Source organism: Balaenoptera physalus, assembly GCF_965194825.1.
Source record: "Balaenoptera physalus genome assembly, chromosome: 14".
NCBI classification, from domain to species: domain Eukaryota; kingdom Metazoa; phylum Chordata; class Mammalia; order Artiodactyla; family Balaenopteridae; genus Balaenoptera; species Balaenoptera physalus.
Genome location: NC_138893.1, coordinates 63,594,828 through 63,621,287, shown reverse-complemented (window position 1 = coordinate 63,621,287; position 26,460 = coordinate 63,594,828). Strand labels below are relative to the sequence as shown.

At 34.5% G+C, this 26,460-nt stretch overlaps 1 protein-coding gene across 4 annotated transcripts in view; it reads right to left on the bottom strand.

Moving 5' to 3' along the window:
• PRKG1 (protein kinase cGMP-dependent 1) overlaps positions 1–26,460 on the bottom strand; it is a 1,231,494-nt gene that overhangs the window by 28,709 nt on the left and 1,176,325 nt on the right. For 3 of the 4 annotated variants that reach the window (XM_082423704.1, XM_082423703.1, XM_082423705.1), the window contains one exon: positions 19,004–19,100. In XM_082423704.1, the coding sequence (XP_082279830.1) occupies positions 19,004–19,100 (97 nt within the window). Of the gene's footprint in view, positions 1–19,003; positions 19,101–19,201; positions 19,295–26,460 lie in introns of those variants that run through there. The other variant, XM_082423706.1, reaches the window with a different exon arrangement.

Sequence of the window (26,460 nt, the reverse complement as noted above, 5' to 3'; positions counted from 1 at the left end):
CAGTAAAGAGTTCAAGATAATGATCATAAAAATGCCCACTGAACTTGGGAGAAGAATGGATAAACACAGAATTTCAACAAAGAGTTAGAAGATATAAAGAGAACCAAACAGAGCTGAAGAACACATTAAGTGAAATGAAAAATACACTAGAAGGAATCAAAGGTAGATTAGATGATACAGAGGAATGGATAAGTGATCTAAAAGACAGAGTAGTGGAAATCACCCAAGCTGAAAAGAAAAATGAAAAAAAAGGATTAAAAAAAATAAGGATAGTTTGAGGCCTCTGAGACAACATTGAGTGTACTAACATTCACATTATAGGAGTCCCAAAAGCAGAAGAGAGAAAGGGACAGAGAACTTACCTGAAGAGATAATAGTCAAAAATATCCCCAACTTAGGGAAGGACACACATCCAGGTTCAGAAAGCACAGAGTCCCAAACAAGATCCACCCAAAGAGGTCCACACCAAGACACATTATAATTAAAATGGCAAAAGCTAAAGATAAAGAGAGAATCTTAAAAGCATCAAGAAAAAAGAAAATAGTTATGTACAAGAGAAATCCCATAAGGTATCAGCTGACTTTTGAGCAGAAACTTTGCAGTCCAAAAGGGAGTGGCACAATATATTTAAAGTGATGAAAGGAAAAAAACCTACAACCACGAATACTCTACCCAGCAAGGTTATCATTCAGATTTGAAAGAGATAAAGAGTTTTACAGACAAGCAAAACCTAAGAGTTCAGCACCACAAAAAACAGCTTTACAAGAAATGTTAAAGGAACTTCTCTAGGCAGTAAAGAAAAGGCCATAATTAGAAATATAAAAATTATAAAAAGAAAAAATCTCACTGGTAAAGGCAATAGATCAACTACTTACAAAGTTAGCAGGAAGGTTAAAAGACAAAAGTAGTAAAATTATCTATATTCACAGTAAGTAGTTAAGGGATACACACAAAAAAGAAACAAAATATGACGTCAAAAAATTAAACAGGCAGAGGGAAGTAAAAATGTAGAGTTGTTAAAATGTGCTTGACCTTGAGCTCATCAATGTAAAATATTACTATAATAATATATATGTTGTTATATATGAACCTCATGGGAGCCACAAAGAAAAAACCTGTAATAGATACACACACAAAAAGAGAAAAAAAAATCCAAACATAACAGTAAAGATTCTCATCAAATCACAAGGTAAAAGAGCAAAAGAAGAAGAGAGGAACAAAAAAGAACTACAAAACAACCAGAAAACAATTAACAAAATGACGATAAGTACATACCTATCAATAATTACGTTAAATGTAAATGGACTAAATGCTCCAATCAAAAGGCATAGAATAGCTGAATGGATACAAAACCAAGATCCATTTATATGCTGCCTACAAAAGACTCACTTCAGATCTAAAGACACACACAGATTGAAAGGGAGTGGATTGAAAAAGATATTCCATGCAAATGCAGATAAAAGAAAGCCAGGGTAGCAATACTTAATATCAGACAAAATATACTTTAAAACAAAGACTATAACAAGACAAAGAAGGGCATTATGTAATGATAAAGGGATCAAGCCAAAAAGAAGATACAACAATTGCAAATATATATACACCCAACTTAGGAGCACCTAAATACATTAAGCAAATATTAACAGCTGTAAAGGGAGAAATTGACAGTAATACAATAACAGAAGGGAACTTTAACACCCAACTTATATCAATGGACAGATCAGACAGAAAATCAGTAAGGAAACACTGGCCTTAAATGACATATTAGACCATATGGACTTAATATATACAACATTTCTTCCAAAAACAGCAAAATACATGTTCTTTTCAAGTGCACATGGAACAAATATCCAGGATAGATTACATCCTAGGCCCCCAAACAAGTCTCAATAAATTTAAGAAGACTGAAATCATATCAAGCATCTTTTCTAACCACAATGGTGTGAAACTAGAAGTTAACTGAAAGAAAATAACTGCAAGAAACACAAACATGTGGAGTCTAAAAAACATGCTACTAAACAACCATTGGGTCACTAAAGAAAGTAAAGAGGAAATAAAAAAGATACCTGGAAGCAAATAAGAATGGAAAAACAACAATCCAAAATCTATGGGATGCATAAAAGCATTTCTAGGGTAAAGTTTAAAGTCATACAAGCCTACCTCAGGAAACAAGAAAAAATCTCAAATAAAAACATGTAACCTTATACTGAAAGGAACTAGAAAAAGAAAAACAAACAAATCCAAAAGTTAGTAGAAGGGAAAAAAAAAATACATATGAGGGCAGAAATAAATAAAATAGAGACAAAAAAAGAAACTATCAATGAAACTAAGAGCTGGTTCTTTTAAAAGGTAAACTGTGAGCAAGACTTATCAAGTTAAACAGAGAGCCCAAAAATAAAGTCAGAAATTAAAGAGGAGAGGTTACAAGCAACACTGCAGAAACACAAAGGGTCATAAGAGATTACTATGAACAATTATATGGTAATAAAATGGACAATCTAGTAGAAATGGATAAATCCCTAGAAAGATACAATATCCCCAAACTGAATCAGGAAGAAATAGAAAATGTGATCAAACAATACCAGTAATGAAGTTGAATCAATAATAATAATAGTAGTAGTAGTAATAATAATAATAATAATAAATAACTCCCAACAAACATGAGTCCAGGACCAGATGGCTTTAGAGGTGAATTCTAGAAGACGTTTAAATAAGACTTAATACCTATATTTTTCAAACTACTGCCAAAAATTAAAGAGAAAAAAATGTTTCAGAACTCATTCTACCGGGCCAGCATCACCCTGATACCAAAACCAGAAAAAGATACCACAATAAAAGAAAATTACAGGCTAAATATCACTGGTGAATATAGATGCAAAAACCCTCAACAAAAATATTAGCAAACCAAACTCAGCAGTACATTAGAATGATCATAAACCATTATCAAATGGGATTGATCCCAAGGATGCAAGGATGGTTAATGTCTGCAAGTCAATCAGTATGATACTCCACATTAACAAATTGAAAAATATCATCTCAATAGACGCAAAAAAATCTTGCGACAAAATTCAACATTGATATATAATGAAAACTCTCAGCAAAGTGGGAATAGTGGAAAAATACCACAATATAATAAAGGCCATACATGACATAGCCACAGCCAACATCATATCCAACAGTGAAACGCTAAAAGCATTTTCTTTAAGGTTAGGAACAAGACAAGGATGCCCACTCTCACCACTTTTATTAAACATAGTACTGAAAGTCCTAGCTATAGCAGTCAGGCAAGAAAAAGAAATAAAAGGAATCCAAACGGAAAAGAAGCAGTAAAACTGTCACTGTTTGCAGATGACATGATATTATATATAGAAAATCCTAAAGACATCACCAAAAAAACTATTAAAACTTGTAAATGAATTTGGTAAAGTTTCACAATACAAAATTAATATACAGGAATCTGTTGGATTTCTATACACTATCTGATAGTTCAGATATCAGAACTATCAGAAAGATAAATTAAGAAAACCCATTTATAACTGCATCGAAAAAATACCTAGGAATAAATCTAACCAAAGAGGTAAATAATTGTACCCTGAAAACTAGAAGACATTAATGAAAGAAATTGAAGATGACAAAAACAATTAGAAAGCTATTCCACGCTCATGAATTGGAAGAATCAATGTTGTTAAAATACTCGTACTACCCAAGGCAATCTACAGGTTCAATGCAATCCCTAGCAAAAGGCATTTTTCACAGAACTAGAACAAACAATACTAAAATTTGTATGGAAACAAAAAAGACCCTGAGTAACCAAGACAATCTTGAGAAAGAAGAACAAACTTGCAGGGGGGGATCATGCGCTCTGATTTCAAACTATACTGCAAAGCTACAGTAATCAAAACAGTAGGTACTGGCACAAAAACAGACACAGAGATCAATGGAACAGAATAGAATGTCCAGAAATGAACCCATGCTTATATGGTCAATTGATCTACAACAAAAGAAGCAAGGATATACATTGGGGAAAAGATAGGCTTTCCAATAAATGGTGCTGGAAATACTAAACAGCTACACGCAAAAGAATCAAACTGACAACTTTCTCATACCATATACAAAAAATAAACTCAAAATAAAGACTTAAATATGAGTCCTGAAACTATAAAACTCCTAGAAGAAAATATAGGGAGTAGGCTCTTTGACATCAGTGTTAGCAATATATTTCTCAATATGTCTCCTCAGGGAATGGAAACAAAAGCAAAAATAAACAAATTGGCTATACCAAACCAAAAATCTGTTGCACAGTGAAGGAAACTTCAACAAAACAAAAAGTTGGCCTATTGAATGGGAGAAATATTTGCAAACATCACATCAATAAGGAGTTAATATCCAAAATATACAAAGAAACCATACAACTCAACATCAAAAAAGCGCCAAACAATCCAATTAAAAAATGGGCAGAGGAACTGAATAGATATTTGTCCAAAGAAGACATACAGATGGCCAACAGACACTTGAAAAGATGCTCAACATCACTAATCATCAAGGAGATGCAAATCAAAACCACAATGAAAATCCACCTCACACCTGTCAGAATGGCTATCATCAAAGATACAACAAATAACAAATGTTGGTGAGGATGTGGAGAAAAGGGAACCCTCATGCACTGTTGGTGGGATTGTAAATTGGTATATATAGCCGCTGTGGAAAGAGTATGGAGGTTCCTATAAAAAATTAAAAATAGAACTGCCATATGATCCAGCAATTTCACTTCTGGGTATTTACTCAAAAAATGCCCAAACACTAATTCCAAAAGATATATACATCCCAATGTTCATAGCAGCATTATGTACAATAGTCAAGATATGGAAGCAACCTAACTGCCCATCAATAGACAAATGGATAAAGAAGATGTGGTGTGTGTGTGTTTTATATAAAATAAAATATTACTCAGCCATAAAAAAATGAAATCTTGCCATTTGCAACAACATGGATGGATCTAGAGGGTAGTATGCTAAGTGAAATGTCAGACAGAGAAAGAGAAATACTATATGATCTCACTTATATGTGGAATCTAAAAGCAAACCAAACAAACAAAACTAAATGAAAAGAGACTCATAGACACAGAAAACAAATGTGTGGTTGCCAGAGGGGAAGTAAGTGGGGGTGGTAAAATAGGTGAAGGGGATGAAGAGGTACAAACATCCAGTTATAAAATAAGTAAGTCAGAGGGATGTAACATACAGCATAAGGAACATGGTCAATAATATTGTAATAACTGTATGGGGACAGATGATTACTAGGCTTAACTGCAGTGATCATTTCATAATGTATGCAAATATCAAATCACTATGTAGTATACCTGAAACTAACATAATATTGTACATCAACTATTTTTCAAGAAAAGAAAAGAAAAGCTTACACAGGAAACCTGGGTTCTAGTCCTAGATCTTTCACTAATAGGTTTATGTTCAGTCATATAATCTTACTGAGCCTCAGGCCACCTCTCAGAAAATGAAGGACCAAACTAAATTACATCTAAGGGTTCCTTCCAGCCGGAAGGTTCTATGAACCTGAAATTTGACATAATAAATATGCATTTTGAAAGCATGTTAATTATATTTAACCTTATGGAAACAGCCCAACAAACCTGTGGCAATAGCTTGGGCCAAAGGATAAAGGGGGAATTACCCGAGTAACACAAAGGTAGCATAAGGAAGCATGATGATTCACTCTGGAAGCATGACCCTGAGTTTACAGCACATGCATATTCTCCTGGGATGTGGAGGTTTTATTTGCTCTGTTCTCTCAACCCCAACACGTAAAGGGGATCTGCTTCTTAACTGTTGTATTTTCTGTGTTACTAATTGTCAAAGAACATGCATTGGATAGAAATAGTAGTAGCTTTCCCAAGAAGAGCATTAAAACAGACTCCAAGGCATAAGGAAATCTAGGCAGAGTCATCCTAATTGTAATAGCTGGACAACAGCAAAATAGGAATGGCAAATATTTTCTCTAAACAAACCAGCACACGATTTCGTCAGGCAATCTATGTTACATGGGATGGCATACAATCATTTCTTTATTTTGGGCTGTCTTTAAACAGGGAGGAAATAGATTTCTAAGTAACCCAGGAACAATGTGGCCATGGTCTGTATTGTAAAATTTAAGTAGCTCACATTTAATCCAAATTGAGGTAATTTACGGAATTCATGACAAGGTCTATAGTGAAAAGAAAAGGTCTATAAGTGAAGATGGAAAGAAGGAGGGAGGGAGGAAGGAAGGAAGGAAGGAAGGCAGGCAGGCAGGCGGGGGGAGGGAGGGAATAAAGGAAGGAAGGGAAGGAAAGAAAGAGAAAGAAAACCCTAGACTGAGAAAAATGTATAGGTCCTATTCTATAAGATAAACTGTGCCAAACTGTGGGAGTATGCTTTTCTCTACTCTGGTTACAGTTCTCAACCAGATTCACCAAAAGAGGCAAAAGACCCATAATAAAACTTTAACAACCAAGTAAACCAGCAAGCCAACTATTAGACCCTCTAGACATGCATAAACACTAGGTTGTTCTGTCTCCATCATTTTGCAATACTCCCCTATTGCCAGACAATGCTTCACAGCCTATCAGATACTGGCCTCAAACTCCATGTTCAGGAAACAACTTAAACAGCTCTGTTCTGTAGCAGTTGGGTACAGTAACAAAGCTGAAGTAGGGTATAAAGGAGCCATAAAATCACCATAAACTTCAAAAAGAAAAAAGGCATGAAGTTGCTGTGTATTAAACACCTTTATATTCAGATCCACATTGAACTAAATTTACAATTATACATGTAGAAAATAAAAATATTTAGTGTAAAACAAAGTTTTAGTGTAAGAAAACATGCAGTAAAAAAGGCTAATCTTTAGAGAGAGAGTAAATTAGTAGTTGCTGGAGCTGAGGGTAGGAATGGAGAGTATTTGCAAATGGGCCACAAGGATTCTATTAAAGTGATGGAAATGTTCTAAAACTGGATTGTGGTAGTGATTGTACAATTCTGTGGTAAGTAGATTATACCTCAACAAAGCTTTTAAGGAATTTTAAAATAAGAAAAAGCCAGAAAATATGTGTATCTATATTTTTTAGTTCTTGTCTTTATTGATTGTGAGATAGGTATATTTTTAATTTACATTTTAAGGAACTAAATGTCAGAAATGTTTTTCTTTCTATGCTTATCTTTACCCCTTCAATAAAAGTTCCCGATTAATCAAAAGTATATTTCATTTTTACTCTAGTTTCTGTAAACTATTAACATTTTTATAAAAAATTTTATTCTTTTTTATGACTCCTCTATTTGCTATTTATTAAAAGTCCTAAATTTAAAGAAGTCCTCATGTCCAAAAAAATGGTGGGATCATGGGTCATTTTAAGCAAAATGTACGTAACTATCACAAAATTCTTAAAACTTATCTAGTCAAAATAATACATATTTGCTGGGTAACGTCTCTTATTATTTTAATAATGTACAAACTACAATCATACCCAAGTTCATAATATCTGGAGCCTCATTTTCCTCACTTACGAGAATAAAACCACATTATTTTATAGTCACAGATATTGTAAGACCAAATCAGATAGTGTATGTGAAAGTGCTTTGAAAATTAAAAAGTGCTATGTAAGAATTATCATTATTACCATGACTTCCAAGATATGTGGGAATGCTAATTAAAATGGATACTTATAAATAGTATTTTACTGTTACAATTCATAATTAAATCTGGTTTTAAATTAGTTGTTCCAACCACCCGAATGAAACAGAAGGAATAGGAAAAATTAATGTCTGAATTTAAGGAAGTTTTTCTTTCAAAGAGAAAGAAAAAGCAGTGTTATTGCTCTGATGCAAATAACTTTTTTGGACATGACATACTAATGTGTCCAACTATTCAGGAGGAGCCAACTTACTACATTACTGAGAGAAAGTGAAATTTTTTAAGGGCACAGAAAGCTTCTATTCTACAAAGTAGTATTGGACTGTACTCCTCAACATTTCCTAACCAGAAAAAAAGAATTCTTATGTGAGAATTACTTTTCTCTATGTAATAGTACTATAAAGTTCAGGAAACATTAACCATAATCTTAATTTAAAACTTCTGTTTTCAATCTGTTGTTAAAACCTGTTTTCTCACTAGTTATCCACAGTTTTATTATTTACCTGTCTCTCTTCATTACACAATAATATCACAGATTTCTTTTCCTTAGTCAATATCTAAAACTTAAAAAAGAACCATGGCATCTGGTTTGTTCCATAGGATACACAGGGAGGAACATAGGGAACTTGTCACCATCTGCATGATGCATGTCCAAATGACACAGAGAATGCAAAGGATGGACCATGAGTTGAATACGGATGTCAGAGTTGGGAAACTATTCAGCCATGAGCACGGAGGCATGGCCCTGCTGTACGATTTTATAGTTAAGACTTTATGTGTAAAATTTATTTCATAGATAACCACTAAGTTATCTATATTAATGGTGAGGTATATCAATTTCAGAACAAAGAACCTAGAAGAAGTAGCTTTTTAAAATTTATTTTATCATCTGTTCTTTTTCATTTGATCCCACTTGCCATTTGCACAAGTGATAATCAAGAGACAGTCTCTCTGCTTTTCATCCTTGTTTTCCTTCCCAGGGTCACCTCAACTTCTTATCAAAATGTCTGTAACGCCATTTTCTCTGTAACTTGCCTTTAGACCTAAAATTCAGTTTTACAGCTAGTGATAAGAAACATAAGGAAATATCTGTATTTTTAAATTCAAATTGAGTTAAAAACATGTGAAGCAATTTTCATAGAGGAAATAGTTTTCATTTTAATTTTTTAAAAAGACATTTAACTTTTAGTTCAGAGGAAGATAAGAAAAAGAACTTCATACTTTTCTGTTTTTAATTACAACGTGAACAAAAGTTTGGACTATTTTATAGAAATCATTTGCAAAGGAAAGAGCACTTGTGATTTCCCTTAATAGGGAATTAGCACTGATACATTTTGACTCAAAGGGCTACCTACATTGATTCAAGATTGTTTCCTGAAATGTTGAAATTTAAACACACCATTTCTCTTCCCTACAGTACTTGTATTAAATAAACCTTATTTCATTTTGTAGGGATACTAAAATTGATTTTATTACCTATGATGCACTTTAAATTGTTTTCCTTCATAATCAAATAGTTTCTTTCCCTTAAGATTTAATTTCTATGCATAATCTCCCTCATATAAAGAAATACTACATGAAATAGTTTTAAACTGTTGAATATTTCACATAATTCAACTTATTCTAATACGTAAAAACACACTTATAACTTAAAACTTCACATAGATGGAGTTGAGTATCGTAAGTTGACACTTCAACTTCTTTCATTTATTGACGCAGTGAAGATCTAAAATGAGTTTAAATGATATAGAGAGAATAATATATGGCAAAATTCAACTCTGAGATGTGATCAGATTAATTTATGAGAGGTTTTGCATTCTAATCAGACTTTTGAGATGTTAGACATAAATAACTTTATAATTTTTTTAAACTGTTACTGGAAGACTTTTAATCAAATGGCTTATAATCAGATCTTAATGTCCTAATATATGCTATATTCAAACTTCACCCTTTCTGATATTAAAAAAAGTATAACTTCTCTGCTGTTTTTCTACTTCAAAATTTTCACAAGATTTCGTACTTCACATGTAGTTAAGCCAGTTCAACATGTGTTTACTGGCTTTTTGCTTATGCTAACTTATTTATGAAAAACAGTCGCATTAAACATTGAAACTGCTTTGTTCATGAAAGTAGAATCTGAGATTGTAGCCATGACCAGACAGTGGTTCCCATTGGTTTAGCTTGTTACTTTTGGGGTATTGATGATCTCCCCACTCTTACTGTGAATTTGCAAGGCAGTTAACTGAAGCTGGGGCTAAGTACCAAGCCATCTGGCCCACAAAATCTCCTGATTTCTTAGCCCAGTGTTTAGCCTAATATATGGTATATGTCAGCGCAATGGGGGGTGTTAATATGAAGGACAGAATATGAATTAGCAATAAATTAAATGTATACAGCTGATGAGCTACAGTGAAACATTCAGAATCATCTTTTTTATATTTATTTCTAGAAAGCAAGATAAATCATTTCATTTTATTTAAGAGGACATGGCTATTTTCAACATTACTAACATACACAAGGAGACTGTTTTTCTCTTTCAGGGAAGGGATCTCTCTTTGAAAGTGTTTACATAAAATTTTCAGGGACGAGGAATACATCTTGGCACAAAGTAAACTACCTTATTCAGAAGAGAAATTATGACATTTATTTTTGGGAGCACTGCCACCTAAAAATAGCCCATCTAGTCACCTTATAGTGTATTCTTTTATTTCATGGGTGGAAGTTGAGAGCTGAGTCTGTGTTTATTTGCGTTCTTCACTGGACCTAATGCCCCAAAATGCCCAATGCCTTGAAGTCTAATCTCCTTTAAGAATATAATACAGGGGCTTCCCTGGTGGTGCAGTGGTTGAGAGTCTGCCTGCCATTGCAGGGGACACGGGTTCGAGCCCTGGTTTGGGAAGATCCCACATGCCGCGGAGCAGCTGGGCCCGTGAGCCACAATTGCTGAGCCTGCGCGTCTGGAGCCTGTGCTCCGCAACAAGAGAGGCCGCGACAGTGAGAGGCCCGCGCACCGCGATGAAGAGTGGCCCCCGCTTGCCGCAACTAGAGAAAGCCCTCGCACAGAAACGAAGACCCAACACAGCCAAAAGTAAATAAATAAATAAATAAATAAAGGAATTCCTTTATAAAAAAAAAGTAAAATAAATATCCTTTAAGAATATTATACAGTTTATACCCTATCAGTTGGTTATCTAGTATTTCTCACTGTTCCCTCACACAACCTCTAGTCAGGCCACTTGCTTTGGTGTCCTGTGAAAACACGTGGCCTTCTGTGTTGTAACCTTTTCCTGGAATGGCCTTTCCCCCAAATGGCCTTTTCACATCTGTTCGTTTAAATCCCAACCTATTCTCTAAGCCCTGGCTCAAGTTCTGTGTCTTCTCAGGGCCTCGCTAGAGCATCAGCTCCAAATGCTCTCTTTTTGAAATGCTGAGAACCCTTCTTCATGATTTAGAATTTAATGCAATACTAAAGGATTTCATTTGCTATTTTTCATATGTATTGATCTTATCTTCTTACTTAGGAGAAGGCAAGATGTTCTTTGAGGGCACGAATCACACATGATATTGCTATATCCCACAAAAAATATTTAGGAATTTTTTTAATAGATGAACTTTTACTGAATGTGACGTGACCATAAATTCACTGGATTAAAAAAAAATCAAATTTATGTCACAGAAAACAAAAAGGTGAGTGACCAAACTGTTAAGTGGTGATAAAACAGTTCATCCAAAACTTATCTTAAGCCATGGAAAGACATGTCCAGTGCCTTCTAGATTTACAGTTGTCCCTTAGTATCCTTGAGGGATTGACTCCAGTCTTCCCTGTGGATACCAAAATCCTTAGATGCTCAAGTCCCTCATATAAAATGGCATAATATTTGCATATAACCTAAATACACCCTCCTGTATACTTTAAATCATCCTTAGATTGCTTATAATACCTAATAAATACAATGAAAATGCTATGTAAATAGGTATAAATACAGCGTAGGTAATATATAAATAGTTGTAAATACAATGTAAATGCTATGTAAATTGTTTCTGGTGTGTGTCAAATTCAAGTTTTGTTTTTTGAGACCTTATTGAATATTTTCAATCTGAGGTTGGATGAATTCATGGAAGGGGAACCTGTGAATATTGAGGGCCAACTGTGGATTGATCTTTCTAGAAAAACATGAAGGTTTAGAGGAGGAAATGCTAACATTTTACTTTACTATAGAACACTAATTTCAAACACTTTTAAAGAAAAATGTTCATTTCAATAGATGGCTAGTGTATAAAATTCTTATAATTTCAAAAGATGTATAAGCGTGTGACTGTTCTATTTGTTGTCATTCATTTAGTCTAAATTGTATTACAGCTATCAGTGTACTAAAGAGAATAAAATTTATAGTAACAAGATGAATTCATGCATATTTTACCTTATTTGTATATGTCAAAGCAGAGATAAATTTTATTACCTGTGATTTCTGCTTAGAAACTATCTTGTGGTTAGATGTTTTAGAAGTTGCAGTATACAGGCATACTTCATTTTATTGTGCTTCATTTTTTTTTATCACACTTTGCAGATACTGCATTTTTAACAAATTGAAGGTTTGTGGCAACCCTGAATCGAGGAAGTCTGTCGATATCATTTTTCCAACAGCATTTGCTCACATCGTGTCTCTGTGTCACATTTTAGTAATTCTCACAGTATTTCAAACTTGTTCATTATTATTATATTTGCTATAATAATCTGTGATCAGTGATCTTTGATGTTACTACTCACTGAAGACTCAGATGATAGCATTTTATAGCAATAAAGTATTTTTTGATTAAGGTATGTACATTGTTTTTTTAGACATAATGCTCTTGCATGCTTTATAGACTATAGTATAGTGTATACATAACTGTCATATGCATTGGGAAACCAAAAAATTGATGTGACTTGCTTTATTGTGATACTTGCTTTATCGCAGTGGTCTGGAATTGAACCCGCAATCTCTCTGAGGAATGCCTGTATTGTGACTGCACCTATTATGTTCAATTAGCATTTATCAAATTGGATTTTTATTAGCTATCTGAAAAACTTATTTTCTCAGAAATCAACACTATCACAATTACTAATTTGTGTCAGTTTTCATTCTTTTGAAGAATAAATATAAATGAGGATGACATATTTAATAATAATCCAAGTAGGGTATTTCTAGAGAAAAGGCTATGTTAAAATGAGGCAATTTTGAGTTTTCAACCAGCACAGAGTCCTTATTCACCTTGGTTACAGAGGACACAAGGCCTTAGGATGGCAGGGTTTCCCAGGCATCCTCTGCAGCATAAATCACAGTGGGCACAAATGGCAGTGCTGTCCAGCGATCCCACAGCTATTCTATTTCACTGTCATGTGGCTTGGCAGTAAGAAGCTCTTGAAGTGTTTTCGTCTCACCTGGGGTTTCCCTTTGGCTTTCCCCTTTCATAATGACGAAACAAAACTCTATGACTGAGCAATAGGTTTATCACCTACCTAATTTCTTGCTTAATCATCTCTTACTTAGTCCCTTTTTTTTTTTTTTTTGGGTGGTTTGCATAGCCTTCCACGTCACTTGCATGTGACACACAGTGACCAAGCAGCTGGCAAAAATGCCATGAGAGTGGTATGGATGCCCATATCTACAGCGCACAGACCCTGCCACACAGATGTGATTGTGAGTGTGGCAGAATTCTTACAACTTGCTACCACATTGCCCCCTCCTGGGCAATCCGATCGTGGGATTGTGGCACAGGAGAAATGACCTTTGTCCTCCATTTGGCAAGAGCCAGACCCTTATTATGCCCAATCAGGGTGCCATGGTGTAAGAAGATTGTGGAGAAACTGGATATGATTTAGCAGTTTGCACCAAAAACGATTTCCTGTTGAGAGGTAAAGAGGTGGGGCTTTACAATTTAGAAGAGAAATGGATAAATAAGAGCAGACTACTTCAGGTACACAAAGGTTTAGTGTGAGGAAGACTGAAAATTGTTTCCCATCTCTACTCATGACAGATCAGAAAGTAAGGAGCTTTAGTGGTTTGGGGGAATTTAATAGAAGCTATCACTGAAGGTCATTTGAACACCTTAGACTCGCTCATGCATTGGAGAAATGCTTGTATTCTCAGCACTTGGCCTAACAATGGGAGAAAAAAGAGTAAAATATTTCATTCCCTTCCTTTTCTATGGGTAGAGCTGAAAATGATTGATAGATAGTTATCATTAGAATATTTTAATAATAATAACAACACTGCCAACACTTACTGACCTATGATACGTGAGGCACTATTTTGGGACTTTAACTCATTTAATCTTTGCAATGCATGAGGCACACAGCCTATTATTATCCTCCTTTTAGAGATGAGGAAACTGAGGCTCAGGAGGTTTAAGTAAATGACTAATCACACACAGCTGGTACGATCTCAATCCAGACAGTCTGATTCCAGAGCTCTCGCTTTTAGCTACCACGTGATACTGTCTGATCTTTATTTTTTCCTCCACAGATATTTTAACACTCAACTAGGAGCCGCAAAAGAGAAAACAGAAAAAAGAGTCTCTGAAGGTTCGATAGAAGAAGAGGTGAATAGCAGATAATCATGGCATCTATTCCATATTTATGTCTAAGACAGGTTCTTGAATGCTAGAAGACTTTTTTTAAAAAAAACAAAGGTGTACCTATGATAATGAAGTGACACTTGTCTGATTTGATAATGGTGGCTGTTATTGGTGGTGATAAGAATATAAATATTTTTAGTAGTCAGAATGATAAAAAAAAAAAAGAAAAAGTCTAGTTTAAAAATCAGTAGTTCTGGGCAATAACAACAGCTCTTTCAGTGACCGTGTGATCTTAGGTCACTTATACACATTATTCATGACTTCTTTCCTGTGAAATGTGGCTTATGCCTCCTAAAGGCAAAATTATATACTGGATATGAGAGCCATTTGAAGATTGTAAAGCTGGGTTCAAATGAAAAGCTCGATTATTTTAGTAAGAAAGTAATACCAATTTATTAATAAACATTATTAATATCAGTTTATTAACAAACTATCCTGCAGTAGTTTCATTTTACGAGAGCAGACCATAAGGCTTGAGGTTATTTATGGCAACGCCTTAATGTTGATCCCTCTGTCTTAGAAATGCTACCCCTCCTCTAAGAAGTCTTGCTCCGCCATGCACTGAGCACGTGCTGCTCATACTCTGATTATGGGTTTACTTATTAGTTTGCATGATTGTCCCTCCTAGTAGACTGTGAGTCCCTAGAGGCAGTGGCTATTTTCTGTTAAACTGTGTATATCCCAGCAGAGAGCTCACTACATAAATACATAATAAATTGTGTAGAAAGAATATAATCCAAGAAGACAGAGATTATGTTTTCCATATCATTCTTCCTATATTTTATCCAGGTATGGTGCTCTGGTATATGAGGCATTGAATTGCTGAATAAATAGATTACATATTTATTATTTAAAGCAACCACTCCATAGCATTGCTAGATTAAAAAGTTTGACTTGTACCAATCTACTCTGAAAAGCAAGCACCTCTCTGACAAGAGCAAAGGAGAGTAAATTCAGAATGTGACCATAAAGCAATGGGACTAACTTTCACTTGTGATTTATAAAATCCATCTCCTTATTTTACAGTCACATCTTGTAAATTAAGAGGATTACCTAGATGTCTTACAGCATTGTTCATAGCTTTAATGAGTAAATCATATATTTTAAAAAAGCTGAGTTCTTTAGCTGAAGGTGCTGTTATAAATGGAGTGTGGTCTTCTGGAAAATATTCTGTAAACAGGTAGCACTGAATAAGTTAGAAAGCGGTTCTTCAAAATAAAAATATGTGCAGAAAATACGGTATATACCAGATCACAGAAAGGAAAGCAGTATAAATGACTTCCCAAAGGTAATGGGTGTGAACAAGACATGTCTGATATTAAACTAGTTGAAATCACTTATGCTAAAAGTATTTATGAAATAGACTGAATAACTTAAGAACAGAACTCCCATTCCTATGAGACCTTCACTTCAAGCTTCTGGTCTCATCATTGAACAAATATTTAAGTTTCTATTATGTTCCAAAATTATCTCATCTCTAAAAGTTGGCAATAAATTATTTTAGCAATTCTTCTGCCTGAAAAATACCCCTGCATCTAAATTCATCTAAGTTGACATAAATGATAAAAATTAAGAAATGCTAAGAAGTGTTTGAATGGTATTACATTAAGCAAATAACATGAACATGATCTGTATATCAAATGATAATAAAACTACACTCCTAACTTAGTTCTAACAGGAAATGGGGTTCACAAATTCAAATTTCTTAATTCTTCATACCCAATTCAGTAGTTTATCATCTTATAATCAACACCTGGGAAAATTTTTTAAAATAGAATTATAAAATTAAAGTGTAACTGTGGTAATTTTAATAATGTCATTTACCTGATCAACATTGCTACTGAACAAAGAATTGGTAGGTTCAACGTATAAGTATTATATACTTGGTATTAACATGTTCAGTACCGTGTATATGTAAAACATACATAAATGAGTTCATGTGAAGGTTATATTGCATAAAGATAGCACTCTATAGTACTGATAAAATTATCTCGCATGCACCATTTGTAGAGGGGAGTGAAAGGAAAACTTTCGTAATCACAACAGAACTGGGCTCTGCCTAGACCCTCCTCCTACCTCTGAAGGGGTGAGTCCTACTCTAACAGGACACTGCTACCTCCTGGGCAGTCACCACTGTCCTCATGGAGATTCGCTGTCTGCTATGACAACAGTATGTGTAATTACAGTCAAAGTGTTGAAGCCAAACTCCCAATTCTGGCATCACTGAATACATGTAGAAATGAACCATCACAGAAAAGAATATTTTTCATACCCAGTAATTAATCTTATTGGGCAGTTAGTAAGCGGCAAGAACTGGGGGCAATGGATTCTGGGGTAATAATAGTGATCACTTTAAATGGGTAGTCCACATCGAACAGTGAAGACAATTTGGGTATTAGGATAATCCCCTAGTGTGTTTGGGAAGTGCAAGATCACGCAAGATGATGTCACTTCAGAGGTTAAAGACATGCACCTCTACCCATGATGTACTAGTTATACTTTATAATCCATTATGGGTTTATCATTCAGGAATACATCTAAAGTTTTTCAAACCAGGCTACAGCTCCAACCTAAGTTAATCCTTGAGGCTATGATTTCCATTAGTCTAAAAACATTTGTGTAGACGTGTAAAATATCACGTCCATGAGAAGAAAATTGCTGAACTGCCTTTGATTATCACTCCTGGGATGAAGATTATATATAAACATGTATGTACTCAAACACACACATGCCTACAAACACATACATATTTTGTCTTTTTAAACTGCATTACCTTTAATATGCCCACTTTGACCCTTCCTTAATTTTGCGGTTGTTTGTGCCTCCTCACATTTCTGAGGGAATTTTCTAGAAGTTTTCCACTATCAGCTTGGCATTTGATTATGCATCTTGAAGTGGTTTCAGTGCCTTTAAGTGATTTCCAGTATTTCAAAAATCCTAAGTAAATTCCTATATTTCATAAAATATCTCACTGGTAACTTAAAGGTTCCCAATTTGAAGTTATCAGACCTCTCTAGGAGACCACAAAGTTATAATGTTGATTTTTTCGGTCAACTAAAACAGCAATTTTATTGTCCACAATCCTTAAAAAAATAATTTTAAGAAACTGTAACAGCCATAAAATTAATCTCTAGGGAATTCTGTCCTTTATACTGCTTCATAGAGAGAGGGGTTTAGACACATACAACTATGTACATAAACATAGCAGACAATAAATCCTTCATGGCTAGGAGCTCTACACTCTGTGCTGTTTCTGTGTCCCAACACTCCCAGTGCAAAGCTGTTCATGTATAACACTGTCATTAAATCTTCATTAACTATGTGAAGTTATATTTCATCACAAAATCAATGTTCTTGAAAAATAAATCTAAGACTGCATTAATTGGCAGGATTCAGAAAAGCAAGAGGTTTTTCTAAGCCCTTACTTGATTCTTACTCCTGTAATTGAAAACATTCAATACTTAGATCCCCAGAGGCACACAATGAAGTCAGGAATCAAGTCAGCAGTAGTATTACTATAGTATCTCCAGCCAGTGTTAAGGGAAGCATAACACAAACTCAGTGAAACACTTTACGGCTCTAAACCCTTCTTGTCTAATATTTAAGTAAATAACATCATTCTGCCCATCAAAGTCAAAAATCCCAACTACAGCACAAATGGACAAATACAAAAATAGTGCTAGGTCAATCTACTTTTATGGAAGGGGATTTCTCCTACTGTCTGATGGCAATAGTAACTACTGAACTGTACACAGTCTCAGGGAGTTCCTAACGTACTGTACTGGTGTCTGATATCAGGGACTCCTCCATATTCAGGAGAGGTGGACATTAATCTACATTCTCAAATACGGTTTTTATCCACACAGTCTGGAATGCAGCAACTCAGTCACAAGAATACATTTTTTTCTAATTTTTGTTGCAATATGTCAGTTTTTAAATTTATATTTTAAACAAAGGCACAATAGAACATGCTTTCATTTGGTTTACACCATATTGATGCCATGTGTTTAATGTATGAACTTGTGCCAAAATGTCTTCTTCATCTTCACTTAGCTGTGTGTGTATACACACAAATAAACATGTGTGTGAAATAAATTATATAAAATATTCATACCATATTATCTAATACAGTTATATATATATGTGTGTATATATATGTACTATAATCTAAATAGGTGCTTGTAACTACAGAATCACTGTAGAATAACTACAACACCATTCACTTAATTTTTAAAGCAGTGGTGAGAATTATATGTTATATACATAGATATAGAATACATGTAAATATACCTCATCTCCCTTTATATATATTTAAATTTACATTTTAGTTATTGTGATTATAGATAGAGTGCATAATTAAGTTAGTGAGCACTGCTCAGACCTAAGGAAGTAAATAAAGATCACAGAAAATCAGCGGGTAATAAGTGCTTTATGACTCCTCATTAAGTAAATGTGTTTACCTTTCATTTAATATGCAGAGGTTTTCTAAAAAGTAAGTTGGTGTTTATTTTATTTTTCATTTACTGATTACATAACATAGTTCACTTTGTTGCAAACTCTGTTGTGCTGAAATGAGAGTATTTGGTACCAATTTAGGAACAATAGTAATTAATGATTAGAGAGAGAAGAAAAGAGAAATCTTAATCTAGGAGAAAAAATTAAAAAGGAAGACAGGACTCTCAAAAGCATTTAAAGAGCAATCACCTACCAGCTCTACTCGTCCGAAACCTCCAACTCCAAGGGTGTCAATGATGTTGAAATCAGACAGCTTCAGGTTGGCGAAGAAAGCAGCTTCAGCTTCATATCTGGAGTTTTTGATGCGAAAAAATGGAAATTTCTTAGAGGTGGAAACACGAGTACCACGTACAACTGTACCGGAATGACATGACTGTGAAACAGGGTTTACCTGCTTAAATTCCATCTTGCTTTTAGAGTCTGCGTTTTCTCACACTCATAATTTTTTGGTCCCAGTTGTGCAGAATCACATAGATTTGCACTTGTATTTCAGAGTAGAAAAATACAAAGTACCCACTGCATGTCAGTCATGTGACTGATAAATCCAGTCATCAAATCAAAGTTACATCTCGGTGTTTTTCTATGCGTCTTCTTGTGAGCACAGATTGTTTGAGTTGTTCTTTTTTGGTTTTGTTTTGGATTTCTTGGTTTTGCTTGGTTTTGTTTTTGCTGTTCAGATTTTGGATGGCAGTTTCTCATTAGTTTCCCTTATCCACAGGCTGGCAGTGGCTCCTATTAATGTTTATTAAAAGCGGCAAGATCATTGAGGTCTCTGGAGTGAAATCACGGCCAGGTTTTATGAAAATAGATCCGCAAAGCTGAGGACTGATGTGAAAATGTCTGAAATGGATGATTTCGGAAGCATATTCACATTCCTAAAAAGTGTCTTCCCTTCATTTGTGTTTACCCACTGACTCTCGGCTAGTAATTCCAGTGTCTTTATGCTTGCCAGTTTCTTAGATGAGTGGTGTGGAGGAGCACAGACTAGCCTCCAAAAGTTTAACTCTACGCACATGCAAACTGGACACATGCAAGTGGCCAAAATAAGCTTCCCCTGATGAGACAAGTGAATATGAGCTGCTTAAAATATCTCCTTGTTAAAGCCCCTACTATTTTTAGAAAGGGTAGTAAGGCATAAAGATGACGATCCTCCCACTCACTAAAGTCAGGTCAGGGAGTAATTCAGCTGTCTCAGAAATAAAGTATTTGAAGAGCTATGTGGAACCCATGACCTTCAGCCAGGCGGTACCTGATTCAGTAGTATGCTATAGATAGACATGATGAACATGCTTGAAATAGTGATACTAACACAGTTTGTTTATGTCAGCTTTTGGATAGAATCATTCACAGGCATGTTGGGCCTTAAGCTGTGTAACATTTTAGCTATTTCATTATAATCAAACACAAATTCAGACTCTCCACTTGGGAAAAATGTAAAGCAGTTTTCTAGGTGAGCTTTCAACACTCTCCAATTTACAGTGACAATTCTGGTTTTTAACACATCAATTCTTGAAAGACTCACAAGATGGTAAACAGTGTGTCTCGGTATTAGCTGATTATGGGAAATCAACTCCCTCGAGTTAATCGCTATAAACAAGACTGCTAGTCATTCTGAATGGTATCTATAGATTTCTCTCATTAACTACACAATCAAGAGATCAACATAGCACTTCAGGAGATGGTTTACTACAATGCAACATAAGCAACAAATGTGCATTTCTAGCATTCCAACTGGCTCCCAGCTTTTGGAAAATCAAAACTCCATCCCATTTAAAGGGACAGTGGCAGAGTTCACTCCAACAGGTGTTTAAAAAGGACACCTGCTGGGATCAGACCCCCCCCCCCCCATGATAGTATGTAGGTGTTCAAGAATTTCCGGCAGTCAAATTCTTAATGAGATTGTTTTTGAATATTATCTTATGTGCTTGCTGGATTTAGAAATCTCAGATTGAAGAGGGTAAACTCTTTCAGACTACTCTGACACCATTTTATATATTTAAAGTATGGTGTTATTACTTATAGCTCTTGAAGATGCACCTCCCCCCCAAATCCTTATATTTGGGTTCTGTAAAATTAGTCTGGAAATGTCTAAACAAGTCATCTTCAGCTATTTGTTGCACATCAGAACTTCCTGAGCATCTTTTAGAAACCACTTAATCTGTGTCCCACCACAGATCAAGTCGATCAGCAATCTCTGGAAGCAGTATCACATATCTATACACTTTTACAGCTCCTTGGGTGATTCTGATGCACAGTTAAGGGTTGAGAACCATGGTTCTAACCCCTCTGAAAGCCTCAGGAGGTTCCAGAGCCATAGAAGAATTTTGGGTTGGATTAAAATGATCCAAGGAAATCAGTAGCTGTCCAATGAGTCTGGAGTGTGATGCGTTCATGGCAAAAGTATTGGGGACTCATAACTTGGCCTTGACTCCTGCCCCTGTTGTCCTAGACCCATAGGAATGAACGATAGCTCTGTAATGGCTAACACAGCTTTAAAAAAAAAAAAAAAGCAACATTGATTAAAAAAAAAAGACAGATGCAGAACGCAAAACTTTACTAATTACTTTGCTATTATTTCTAGGTGAATTTTAAAAATACTTCCTAGTTGGGTGATTTTTATGGAGTGGTTGGTGAGATACCTTTTAAAGAGACCTTTGGGTAATTGTGCTCTTGATCGTCCATTTTGTTCTCATTTGCCTCAGGTTGTGATTCTTGGGGAAGCCAAAGAATGTAAGAACGCTACCAGAGCAGTTTCTCTTTTCCAACCAAGGAAATGTTGTTGCTTAGAACTTCATGTCTGTTTTTTTCCTCATTGAGATTACTCTTTAGGGAGTCGCTTCATCACAGACACTCTGTGCACTTTTCATTTTTGAATAAATAGCTTTGTTTTTTAACATGGAAATCACCACCCGAAGAGACCTTTGTAAAAAAAGCCAAACTACAGATGATTTAGCTTCTGGAGGTATCTCACCCCTCTAGCTCGTAACTTGGAGGGACATTTTCATTCTTTCTTTTTACTCAGGAATTATTTGAAAATAATTTGAATCTATCCGTTATGTTCTACATTCTTTAGAGTTGATAATTTTGAGTGGGGAAGGAGACAAAATAAATTGGTTAAGTAAATGGCTCTTGTTCTATAAAACTTCTCTTGCCTGAAGGAGGTAACCGTGGAACACAAGTTCCTAGCTTACTTACTACTGTGGGGTACCAGGTCCAAGGAATTAGGCCCAGATTTATGCAACTCTAAAATCCATCTGTGCAAAAGTGTTTATTAGAGGGACAGTTCCCAAGTGCTAAGGGAAATATATATCAGTAAGGCATTCAATTCCTGATGTTTGGTTCCTTAAAATCTAGCAAGGAGTATGAAGTGTATTTTCTAATGTTCCTAACTTAGTTTGAGATACAGATTTTTTTAGAGAATACTATTATTTACAGTTGACCCTTGAACAATGCAAGGGTTGGGGAGCTGACCCTCCTACAGTCAAAAATTCATGTATAATTTATAGTGGGTCCTCCATATCCACAATTTTTCTGTATCCATAGTCCCATATCTGCCCATTTAACCAACTGGATCATGTAGTATTTACTACTGAAAAAAAATCTGCAGATGAGTGGATCTGCACAGTTCAAACCCATGTTGTTCAAGGGTCAACTGTATTCATTTTTTTTTTTTTTAGTATAGGGTGAAAGCTATGGATTCTCTTTCCAGAAAAGTGCAGATACTGACATACTCTGTATAACTTCAAGGAGCTTATAAACCCTCAAAATAGGTTAACAACATGCAAATAACTATATAACAAGAGAATAAGTGTGTTGGGTGAAGTAGAGAGATAATATATCATTTCTCAAACATACCTGACCATAAGATTCACCTGGAGCTTTGGTGATTAGAATCCAGTCACTAATTTGTACAGGGTACTCTTTAAATAGTGAAATATGGAACTTTCAAGAACTGCTAGAAAGAAACAAAGTTGCCTACATTTTCACCTCCTCTTTTCATTTCTGCTTATACACCAAAGGAGGCTCTAAAAGCAATGAAAACGTAAAGCTGCAGGTGTAATGATGATGAGATCAAGACATACATGCAAAGTCTAGAAACAGAAAAATAATACTGGAATAATCTTAACCTCTCTTTATCTAAAACTACATATCTATCCAGTATTATATTCACTTCCTTTCAGAAATAGATAATAACCATTAGTTTTCATTTTTCTATCTCTTCCAATATCACCAGCTTCCACAAAACCAAAGAGTAAGACTCAGATGTCCTTTATTATTCACCATAATTGTTTCTTTTTTGTTGTTGCCAGATATCCATGAATCAATTCTGTCATCATTTCAAAATAACACAATTGGGTTCTATTCCTTATGACTGATCACAATTATTAAGAAGCAAACGTCTCTCCTTAATACTGAAAATCAAATATGACCCAGTACAAAAATGTCTGAAACTTAAAATTTTATCTTCACCTTGATATTACAATAGCAGAAATGGCTTAGCATTATTTTACAAAGCAAACAATAGTATGTGCAGTTTTAAAGTAAGGTCCAAGAATCCAAAGGGACATTCCAGATGGGATACAAAAGCCAGTAATTAAAAGCCAATGAAACAAAAGGCTAATGTGCCCTATTTACTTTAGCAAAATCTATAATCCAAATCAGTTTCAGAAGTCTACTCTAAGGGTCTCCAAGGAAAATCAAACAAAGTCTTAGCATCTTTTAACCCACGTGCAGATCAGTCACCACTGCTTTGCCTGTGCTCATCTGCTCTTGGGTATATTTTTATTTCCTGGAATTTAGTTGAATTTAGTTTTATAGTTCTTGGGGAAATCTATAAAATGTTTCAGTAAACACACACGAACTCTCATCTATGACTAAGTTTTTTATTCTGTAAGATGAGATTCAATCAGACAATCAATGTCTACTCTGGACTTAAAAATAATGCAAGAGCGTATCCTAGCATACAAACAAAAGCTCATGACCCGTCGTCCTGGCTCTGTCAGTGACTTTGTCTTTCCAAGTCCTGAATTCAACACGTAGGCCTTTGTAAAAGTATCAACATACATTTAAGTAAATAAGTCTGAGTTGTATAGATAAAGTCAGAGTCCAAGCTTACTTAAATGTTCATGTAAACTCCTAGAAATCCTTCCACTTTTTATGTGATCAAAGAACATTGATATCTATAAATAAATATTTACAGAAATAGTTAAAGGAGGTAAGAACTTTTCGACAGTCGGCCTTAAGCACAAAACATGTATACCTGGTCTGTGATGCATGCAAGCTCTAATGCTGGCCATCTACTGAATAAACACTTAACTTGGTACACAGGATTTTATGTAATAACAGTTCTTGATTTAATAAAACTTGGTGCATTGAGTAATTTGTAGGTCTTGAAGAGTAAATACAAATTCAGCCAGACCAGTAAACTATATATAGAGAAAGCAGAATTGAAAACTGGACCAATAATACTTATTTGCATATTTAACACAGATGTGATTTGGGCTTAAACTACTGGGACTATCACCTCATTGTGCTACAGTAACTTTGTGTATGTGAAAATAGTTACTACATGTCCTATTCCCCTGATTCTGAAATGTTTGGAATTAAATAAGCTTAGTCACTAAAATAAAAATGGATAGTCTTTATTAAATCTATAATCAAGTCACCAGTCATCTCTTATTAATTTAATTGCTTTATTAAAAAGTCTCATTGTTAAACTAAACTTTAAAAGCAGAATCTTCTGACTTCATTGGAAAACTGTGAACCATTTTATTGTTCAAGGTTTGTATAGGGAGTTATTTCCTATTGAAATAATGTTTTTCAAATAACACTTTACAAAAGTCTCTATTACTATAAGAGTTTTTAAAAACAAAACAAAACAAACAAACAAAACCTTTAAACATAAGAAACCCTATTCCTAAAATTCTAAACAAAAAGGGACAATTTCTAATTTATTTGGCCATAAAGCATACAGGTATAGTCACTAGTCTTTTGACAGTAGTGGTAAAAACTTGAAGAAATAAAAAGCTTGAAAGTAACTTAATGAATATAAAGTATTTCATTATGTCAGTTTTCTCCAGAAAGTGTAATCTCTTCTTCAGGGAATTTGAGATAGCATTAGTTTGCTTTCTGTATTTCCAAAATTGTGGTTTTCAGAAACACAGTCTTTTTTTTTTAAGTACTGTAACCATGAAATAGTTCTACTTATTTTTCAAATACATTCCCTTGAGAAGATAAAGCCAACAGGAATACACAGGAAAATTGCATTGCTCATATCTGATGCATAATAAGAATGATAGTAATGCAAATACTTTGCATTTAGGAAGTACCTTTCTTTTCTTCCAAGGACTCTAAAATTTATTTCATTTAATTGATCCTCCCCGATTCTCTGTGAAGATGGGATAACGAATATTTTTACTTCTGTTTTGCAACTGGGTAGACCAGTTGCTGATAAGTGATTGATTTCAGTAATTAAACACTAGAATTAGAACTGGAAACCTTGGGCATGTTTCACATTGTAGCATATTTACAGTTATTCCCAGAAATTCAATTTCCTTTAAACAAGATAGTAGAGAATCAGACAACTTTAAAGATGCTTTATCTCAAAGTATTAAGATACTAACATGGTTCAAAATCTGGATCAACACCCTTGGGAGCTCATCTAATCCAACCTTCACATTTTAAAAAATGAACAAACTACGTCCAGAGATGGTAAGTGACTTAGCCAAAGTCACAAAGACTAAAGCATGAGGGACTGGCATTTTGACTTGTGGTCTGTAATATTTTTTACTATCTGATTCTATCGTCACAGTTTTTACAATATTCCGATATTTGAAAAACAAAGGCAAATATTCAAGTTATAAAATGTTTGAATAATATGTTATTTTATTACACATTTATGTCAAGAATGTGACTCCTGTAGCTAAGCACTGATGCCTTCTTGTCTATGATGTGGCCTGTGGGTGTGTGTGCTCCAGTTAATTAAAAGGACTCAAAATGAAAATACATTGATGCTCAAAAGATAAATTTTTAAAAATCTAAACATCAGAGCAGCATTTGTAAAAGATGAGTGAGGATAAGCTCCCAATGTTAGCTTGAAATGTATTGACCAACATGCATTTTTTATTTATTCAGTTTTTAAATAGATTCCATATAGTAGTTTGAAATGAACTTTTCTTTTTCTGAAATAATGGCCTAAGTAAATATATATTGCCATGAAAAAAACTGGCAAAAAGGAATGAAAGATTTTTTCCCTTTTGTTGTTTGTTACTTAACAGAGTCACTGGCCCAAAATAGAAAGTTATTGATTAAGTTATTCAGTGATTATTATTTTTGCTTCAGAGAATACAGATACTTGCACGTATGTATTCAACCAAAAAACGCATGCAGTCCCCAACTTTATTTATGCCAGAATAGATATTTCCTTCACATAAATGGATAGCCATCAGGGGCTAGTGGTCTGAGAAAATTTTCTCTCATCTCAGCGCAATTTAATTTCCTCCTTCTCCCTTTCCCATACCTCAGAATCTCATCCTGAGTCTCTTTGTTTGTTTGTACAATTAATTTTTAATATTATAAATGAAAGACAAATCCTACATTTCATTTCAATTATTTTTACATAGAAAATATTCCAAGAATATTGTAAATATA